The sequence below is a fragment of the Opisthorchis viverrini genome, assembly GCF_000715545.1.
Source record: "Opisthorchis viverrini unplaced genomic scaffold opera_v5_101, whole genome shotgun sequence".
Lineage (NCBI taxonomy): Eukaryota > Metazoa > Platyhelminthes > Trematoda > Opisthorchiida > Opisthorchiidae > Opisthorchis > Opisthorchis viverrini.
Window position 1 is genome coordinate 394,384 of NW_008751757.1, and position 9,028 is coordinate 403,411.

General features: G+C 44.9%; 2 protein-coding genes across 2 annotated transcripts in view; both read left to right on the forward strand.

The window, feature by feature from the left end:
- T265_05392 (hypothetical protein) overlaps positions 1–4,827 on the forward strand; it is a gene marked incomplete at both ends in the record, with an annotated part of 6,513 nt that extends 1,686 nt beyond the window's left edge. Inside the window, one exon of the mRNA XM_009170390.1 lies at positions 4,691–4,827. Within this exon, the coding sequence (XP_009168654.1) occupies positions 4,691–4,827 (137 nt within the window). The remainder of the gene's footprint in view (positions 1–4,690) is intronic.
- A 674-nt stretch (positions 4,828–5,501) lies between these two features.
- The window catches only part of T265_05393 (hypothetical protein), a gene marked incomplete at both ends in the record, with an annotated part of 15,721 nt that continues 12,194 nt past the window's right edge, over positions 5,502–9,028 (forward strand). The window contains one exon of the mRNA XM_009170391.1: positions 5,502–5,698. Within this exon, the coding sequence (XP_009168655.1) occupies positions 5,502–5,698 (197 nt within the window). The remainder of the gene's footprint in view (positions 5,699–9,028) is intronic.

The following is a 9,028-nucleotide window of genomic DNA, read 5'->3' on the forward strand; positions in this document are numbered from 1 at the left end:
GAAGGGCGAAACCGATCGTGGGCTGTCGAAGAGTATTCAGCAACCTTGTGAGTAGTTTCCTTTATGAAAATGTACTGCGATATCGCGAATATCGCGCCAACTGAGACATGAGGTGGCCTGTGTGCAGCACATTCAGTTGTAGAATATCATAAACGAGGAATTCGCTTGAATCTCCCGTGAACACCAAATTGATTCGCAAATGAGTGCGTTTGTCGCAAGTTGAAATGGGTTTTATGAATTTTCCTCAATAATACAAGAAAAGAGGGGTAGTCAACTAATCCTGGGGAGAAAGCGGATCGCAGCTCCGTTCCTCGTTTCAGAAGTAACCAGTGTAGTTGGCGCTACCTTTTCCAGAGTACGGGACAAGTATATGAGACCCGACAAACAAAATATGTTGCTCAGGCGAAAAGTCGAATACTTCTAGCGAGAAAGGCTTTTGCTGGAAACCGTCCAAGAGTAGTTGCGCCTCGGCAAGTGATTTTAACTTCAAGAAAGACCTTTAAGTAGACTGTAGACTAGGAAATTGAGACCTTCTACACCAGTGATTGAGACTCACGACAATGTGTGAAACGTCGACCAATCCAACCGTGATAGCTCGCGCTGTCTGGAATGAATCGAGGCCAGTTCCAGAATCTCCACGTAATTCGAAGAGTTTTTCATCTGTTTTAAAACTCACCACTTCCAGTAGTATTTACTGATTTGTTCGCTTTTTGCATAGACTAGCCGTCCATCCACGAGTGATTTGAAATTCGGCTATTGATTTTCAACTCGTGAAGGTGGGAACTCACTTTTAAAATGCCCTCAGCCAGGAGCAATCGATTAAAATGCTATCTCTCCAGAGAGGGAGTAGTAATCGCCAACAGAAGCTTCATCGAACCAGGAAAAAGTGGCTCACTCTAAGTAATTACTTCTTCCTTTACCTGTCCAGGAGAAAAATCCTACATTCCCGTAAGGCTCCGTATTCATTTGCTACCACATTGAATGGTTCCTTCGAACAACTGACGGACACTTTACATGATGAGGTGCTTGTGTGGACGCCTATCAAGCCACAAAGTTTAGGGAGAAACAACCAAGGGGATGAAACAGATGTCGGCAAAAAGCGCTACTATGTTCATCGAAAGGACCAGGGATTTTCGCTTGGGAAAACAAGCGAAATTCCCCAAAGAAGGAGGGACAAATCAATAGGATTTTCACGGAGCAACTTGTAAAAATGGCATTTTTTCTTACAAGAAACTGGGATTTTTCTTTGATGAAACTACTCACAAAGCTGCTTAAAACTCTACCTGATGAGCCTCAAGAAAGGCGAAACTTGTCGTGGGCTATCATACAGAGTTCAGGAAGCTTGTGAGTAGTTTCCCTTATGAAAATATACCGCGATATGTAGAATATCGAACCGACTGAAACAGAACGGGATCTTTAAGCAGTATATTCAGTTGAAAACACCAGACAAGTTGATTTGCAAATGAGTGTATTTGTCGAAGCCATTCCAATTTGGGTTCAAGTAGAACATAGGGTTTACGGTGGAAACTTGGGGGCTGCGCCTACCTAATGAGCCCAAAAAGGGGCGAAACCGGTAGTTGGCTTTCGAAGTGTTTTCAGCAATCTTATGAGTAGTGTATTACGCATACATGTATCGCGATATCTTGAATATCAGTCATACCAACCGGAACATGAGGCGACCTGGGTCAGCACATTCAGTTACTTAACGAGAGATTCAGGCTAGCCTCTCCCAAAAGTCTTCCTCTTTCTCAGACATGATAATTCAGGTGCGTTTAGCATGCCCTGCTCGCACCTCATATGCCCAGAGTTCAGGTTGTGACTTGGCCCAGTATAAATGCATCATGACAGTGGGAGGACCGTTCACACGAGAATAACGTAAGCGTTATCTTACTTAGCGAATATGCACTCATTTGCAAACTAATTTGGTTTGCAGCCAGCTGAATCTCTCGGTTTTGATGTTTCCAGGCTTCTAATGAGCCGCAAAAAGGGAGAAACCGGTCGTGGGCTGTCGACAGATTTACTGCAACCTTATGAGTAGTACATTACAAGGATATACATGTTATCTTGCTTGTACTTTCGGTCCCACATATCGTGCGAAGAGGATTATGGTCATCGATTGATCCAACGCACTGTTTAGTTCTACTCAAGATTTACTTTCAGGCCAGACGTTGTCTGGTTCGTTCTTGCATAACTCGTCGATGGGCTGTCTATTCTTGCGTTCCTCGTACGTAACAGAAACAGGCGGACCACCGTCCACGAGAAATCAAACGGTCCTTTTCATCGTGATGGTGGCACCAATCAAACGAACAACTCTCAGCGAATGAAAACACAAACCGATTATGCAACAACCCTCCCCCCGCCAGCTAACTTGATGATAGTTCACATGAGGTGAACCCCAATAATCGGCTTGGCCTTATACGTATTTCGCACCCATGTCTGCATACCTATACACACCAGACTTTCATCAAAGTCACAATCTCGTGGTTACCAATTAATTATACAGTTTTCGCTTGTTACAAACGGGTTAGATTGAGCGATTTGATCGTTTCGCACAACGCGGTCTGAACAAATGTTTGAATTTTAGTTCGGTTCTGTTCATAGAACCGGGTCGAGACACAAACGGTGGGTGGTATTAGCATAAATCTAGAAAACCCAATGTTTCCTAAAGGGTTTTCGGTGCATAATTGCCGCGGTCGATTACATGCAACAAATGCTAATCAATCAATTCAGCCTTCCGAAACAATGAGTGTGGATTGAATTGGAGAGAAGGTTTCCGTTCTTCCATTTTTTTTGTATTCCGCTCTTTTTTTCTCTCTCAAGATCTGGAATAATCCAAACTGGTCGTTACGTCCTAGCTTTTGCCAACCGCAGTGGTTGGTCTGTAGGAGTTGTTTTCAGGTGTTATCAAGTTGCAAAGTTCATGTTTAATCGGGTTCATTCATCAAACCTGGTTTGTGTGTGTGTGTGTGTGTGTGTTAGGAATATCAAGTCCTTTCCGTTCGTGCTTACGTCATGATGTGGTGTTTAAAAAGTGATCGTTTCACGCAGTAACCTCATTCAAAGCGTCCCGTAATCAAGGTAACATTTGTCCCGAACAGAGGTTTGCAAAACGGTTGTCAGATGGATTGTCGTCTGATTGTGTGTGATTGATTGATCGTGTGATTGAGCCTAAAGCTCTGTTAACTCGCGTAAATGACCTTCATCCCATTTGAGGTCACATGATAGTATGGTAAACGGTAACTGACCAATCCGTGGCGGTCACCCTATCGTGAGGCAGTTTATTGCGAGCCGACAGTCCATCGTGAGCCAATCCGGATCAATCCACCGTGCTCCGGACAAAAGCAACTGGCGTCGCGAGTGTCTTGCTCTGAAGATATCTTCCGCTTAGTTCCCACCATGGAAATGTCTGCGCAACTTCAGCGCTGTCACCTAGGCTTGTGTAGATGAAGCACGAAAGCGAAGCTTGGTTCAACGAACAATTTACTTGAAGACCTTGTAACGGAGCACCCCACGAGAGAATAATGAAGGCAGTGAACGGCACTCAAAAGAGTATATCGATTACCAATAGTACTCTTAAGATCGATCCATTATCCATTCTTAGACTATTTGGGTAGGCCTAGTCCATGAACGTCCGTCAGTCTACTTAAATAGCAAATTGCACCCGTTTGGCGACAGACATTCACTTGCAAAGTGAGTTGACCTTGACGGCGGACATGAACGAAACACACCTGGTTACGGTTCAAAACATTCAGTTGAAGAACAGTCTAAGCGAAAGAACCAGAGGGATTTCTGCCAAAGGTTTTTATCGAGAGAAACTTATGCATTCCAGTGGTTTCTGGGGCTCGAAATCAACTTATGAATGGATGAAAAAGGCGGTCAGCGGACAGTTCATCAAACTTTCTCATTGGAGCTTAAACCGTGGATCCGTCTGGGTTACACATACCACGAAAATTTAGAAAAATTCCGAGGAGAAATAATGGCGCACTAGCTTTGGTTTTTGACTAGTTCATCTAATCGATGTGTATCTCGTGTGTGTGTGTGTATGTGTGTGTGTGTGTGTGTGTGGAATCAAAGAATCAAAGGGAATGGTAAGCATTCTACGTTTCATTGCAGAGACTTTATTGAATGCGAGTAACGAAATCTCTCATCTACATCATTTTTATAAAAACGAATTTACTGTACACGGGCCGCTTCGCGTCTCGATTGGAAAGCATGTCCAGGATACCGAAAGGGTTTCCTTCAGGCTTTCCTTCCTTCTCTCCCAAGGCTCACACCTTTCTCGTGTAACAGAACTACCTGTTGAACCCCAATATGTGCGAAAACGGTAGTGGCTTGTCCACAGTTTTCATCGACCACATGAGTAGTATCGTGTGAAAAACAACTGTATCAGGACCTTAAATCAACATTGATAAGATTATTCCGAGTGACAGTATGTGCCAACATGGTGCTTTAAGTGGAACTATCGCAAACTGTTTTAAAACAGCTCCTATGTGACCAAACTGGGTCTGTCTCTTCGATCCACGCTGTCGCACGCATTGGAATGTTGCGGAATTATTCCGCACGAAAAGCTCCCGGGCGTAAGGTAAACATTCAACAAGATAGACGCCCATCATTTCACTAACCTGTGATCGATGAGCCACTTTCATGTAGATTGGATCCACACATCTGACCGGATTTCCAACTGATTCAGTAGAGATAATCTGCCATGATACGTTCCTCGTATTGGCAGACTTCCTGAATTGTGAGAGTGTACGGAAAGCTCCCCAAAAGCTTCCGTACACAAAGCGGTGCCCGTCAGGGATGCCCACTCTCCCCATTCCTTTTTAACTTTGTGATCGATGAAATAATGAGACGAACGCTGGAGGGTCTCCAAAACCCTGGTGTTCAAATAGCCTGTGAAGAAAACCTTGTCGATCTGGAATATGTGGACGACATCGTTCTCATGTTCGAAGAGGAGGAGAAGGCGCAAGTATTCTTGGATGAACTGACCGAAGTCATCCCGTCCTTTGGTATGCACTTTGCACCTACAAAGTGTAAGGTCATGCTTGTGGACGTACAGTCACTGAACACGCCCCTTACAATCCAGGGAGATGTACTGGAAGTTGTGGAGCGTTTTACTTATCTTGGAAGTTCTATTAGTTCTGGTTGTAGTGTGACAGATGAGGTGAATTCACGAATCTGCAAGGGTCGGGCCGCGTTTGCTAACTTGAGACACCTATGGTGTCAGAATGGTTCATCCCTGAATCTGAAAGGACTTGTGTATCAAGCTACAGTACTGGCTGTCTTGTTGTATGGCTGTGAGACTTGGCCTATTCGAGCAGCGGAACTGAGACGTCTTCAGGTGTTCGACAATCGTTGTCTCAGAACCATAGCTCGTGTGGGTTGGTGTCGGCGAATCCGTAATGCCGAACCATCGTTTGCCGAAGAGAGTGCTGTTTTCCATGCCCCATTCAGAGTGGCGTAAACAGAGAGGTGGTCACCCCTTGACTTGGCAGAGGAGTATGAAGGAGATCACGAAACGCTTGGGTGCTGTCGGTGCTACTCGCCTTCCAGGATGGGGACCGCGTGATCCTCACTGTGCCTGGTTGGTGACACTACAAGATATGGCTGCCAACCGATGTCACCGACGTTCTCGTTGTCATCAATTTGCTGAAGATCCTTTGACACCCCACAACCGGTTTCGTCCTACTTGGGGCTCGTCAGTTAGGTGCAGTCCCCCCGGTTTACGTCAACACTAACGTTCTCATTGAACACAAGTTTTGCGTAGCTGGCGAAATGCACTCAATCGCTCACTGATTTGATCTCTGTGCAGCACATTCGTCTGAAGAATATCAGCTGTGATTTAGGTGAGTCTCCGGTTAAAACCAAGTTAGACTGCAAATGAAGGCATTCCGCGTATCGCATACAAAACTGGTTCACTTAGGACATATGGTTCGTTGGTAACTCAGGAACTGCGTCTGCTTGGTGAGCCCGAAGAAGGGCGAAACCGTTTGCAGGTTGTCGAAGAGTTTTCAACAGCGCTTTGTGTTGTGGTCCAAGATGAGACTACCTTGAAAAAAGGACTGGAAAATGGGCATGGTAACCGTAGGGTTGACAGACTCGAAGATGGGTTAACTAAGGGCACGACATGCCAAACAAGTGCATTCGAATACTCGTCCCATCTTTTCCTTCCAGTCAGCATAACGTTTATCAGTTTCGTCACTGCCGAAGGAGTCCTCATGATGGAGACTACTCCTCTGATGAGGACTGTACTAGAATGAACTCCTGACTTGCTATTGCAGGTCGCCTTTTGGAGCTAGCTTTTGAATTGTGTGCAGTTGGCTGACTGTCAAAACCAAATATCTGTCATAATCGGTCTCCGTAAGCAGGACATACGCACGTAAGTGCCTAAAACCGCTCAACCTCATGGTTGAAAGCCAGCTACTCTGCATACTGGTCAATCCCGACCCCCAAGAGAAAACCTGGCATAAGCATGACCTCAGTGCTCCTCATGGAACGACCATTGCACCAAACATCTTTTTGTAAAATAGTCGATAATGATCGATACCAGCCTTTCGGTGCACCAAAATATCTGGTTTGACATGGGTCACAAGGAGTAAATTGTTCCTGGGGCACATTGCACTGTCCTTGTTGCTCGGTTATCTATCTGTTGATTGGTCCTAATAAGGACAGCTATTGCCTGGATTAGACGATTGAAGCTCGATTCAAATTCAGTAGGTAAATTCCCGGTGGTACTTTTTGTCATCAGTTGAGATTAGGTCAACACACTGGAGCCTAATATAGAGTGGAGAAGAGAAAAACGGTGCAAATGAGAGACAAGAACAATCAATAAGGTGCATCCTTTAAGAGAATGAAGCAATCTTTCGCAAACTGAGGAAGTATTCAGAATATTGCCGCTGCGGGTGAAATCCCGGCGTTACCATGGAAGATGTTCCCTCATAGCTTGAGGAATACAAACACGATTACACAAAGCCATTCTCGTCAGAGTGGCTCTTGAGGAGCCTCACCACACTCGTAGAGTTGTCTTTCCACATTACTCTCATTTGAACAGCCATCCTCCTGTCCTGGCAAACTTAGTTTTGTGTGAAGCACTGGACTCGAGTTTCGCTCTTATTAGAGCTCCTCAGCAGTGCATATCCAATGGCTGTGCCGGGGTTCGAACCCCGGACACCTGACATACAAGGCGAGCGTGTTACCACTATTCCACCGACGCACGTCGGACGCATCTGAATTTTTACGTCTGACCAGGCGAACGTGTGCACATTTGAGTGGTGTGATTGGTGTGTTCGAACAGTCGAACTCCCACAAACCCCACAACAGTAATTAGCTATTCACTGTGACATCACGTGCTTCACGGATTCTGCTATGACTAACTCAGTCGTGCACTGGTCACGTGGCACATGATGGATTGTCTCACGGTGAATTTTCCGCGGATGACGTGAGAGACTAGCCTATCATGGTAGACTCAGCTGAGGCTGACTGTTTATGCGTGAGCTTGATGCAAAATCGAGAAATAGATCTACCCGATGAGGACGGTAGTAAGCCATCCAAAGTAGAACTGAACGACAGGCTACCTGATGAGCCCCAAGAAGAACGAAACCGGTCGTGGGCTGTCGAAGAATTTTCAGCGACCTTATGAGTAGTGTATTACGTCTATACTTGGACGACAATGGATTTATATCTGTCTTAACTAATCATCGCCTTTTTTTCCGGAAACCGCCGCATGGGTGACATACCTGTCACTGAAAGGAGTGGTACGTGGAACCGGGAGCCAACCATTTCCAGACATGCACATGAAATGATTTGGGGCAAAGTGCGTATTTGAAATTTCATTGCTTTGTATTCACGTGTATCACACCTCTAATAAAGCTCTATGGAAAGTGGAATTCAGAGTAGAGCGGGTTTTCTTTGCTCGACTCAGGTGTCTGCATTCAAGGATAAGTCGGCACAACCTCAATTGGAGTGACGAAAAAGTCTGCGCCATAAATTACGTCATTCCTTTCTACCCACCGATCAGTGCATGCCGTTCAACTTCAAGTCAGTCGGTCAGCCAGTCAGTCAGTCCGTCACTCTAGGGCAGTACTGATGTCACGACGGTGAACACAGACAGGGTAAACGTGTACTTCCATTGCTTGTCTTCCCTATGAACCAGACAGAATGGATAGAGAACAAAATAGGGGCGAACAGGACGATTGATATACGATATTGGGAAACCAATAGACTGAGCCGATTGACGATCGAAATGCACTACTTACTTAATCGGCCGTCTGACGATCTCAAGGTCAGATCTTATGCAAATTTCTGACAAATCTTACCAAGCTCCATATTTGCATCTCAATAAAATTATACCACGGCCCGGGGTTTCCCGCTAAAACTCCGCTTCGATTGGACTAATTTGAATGATGGTCACGTGACTGAAACGTTGACATGATGCTACCTGGATATTGCGTAAGCTAAGAAGGTATAGGTTTAAACGATTTTGGGTGTTTAAAACGATCCCACCGCACAGTAGGTTATGATCCACGCGAACAAATACTAAGCGTGAGAAGCGGTTCAAGAAGTCTGAGTTGGGATGGTCTTCTTTGGGAGGGGGAGTCAAAATACAAGGTAAACTACTACAAATAACTCAGTTTTGGCCTTTTGGTTGTTCACCGGTCTTGCCAATTCAGTTGAAAACCTTGAGGAAGGTGCTACCGTCTTTACTTTGGATTATATATGACGAAATTGACTTCAAAATGAGTTTTAATTGCTGGCGATGTCAACCGTTAGGATCAACTTAGTCAGTAGACTGACCCAGTAAGTGTATGTTTCTTGTTTCAAGTGAAATTTCTAGTGGAAAGATCTATCAAAACTCACTTGTTCATAGTTATAGCTGATTCCGTGTAGCAACGGTATTCTCCTCAGCTTAATTTTCGATCTGAGCTTCCCAAGCTAGCCTTCATGTGAAAACAACCACCAAAGGTGCGCAAGGTTTATTAATGACCAAAGAGAAGTCAAGAACAGTTGTACATCACTTCGTTTATATAGC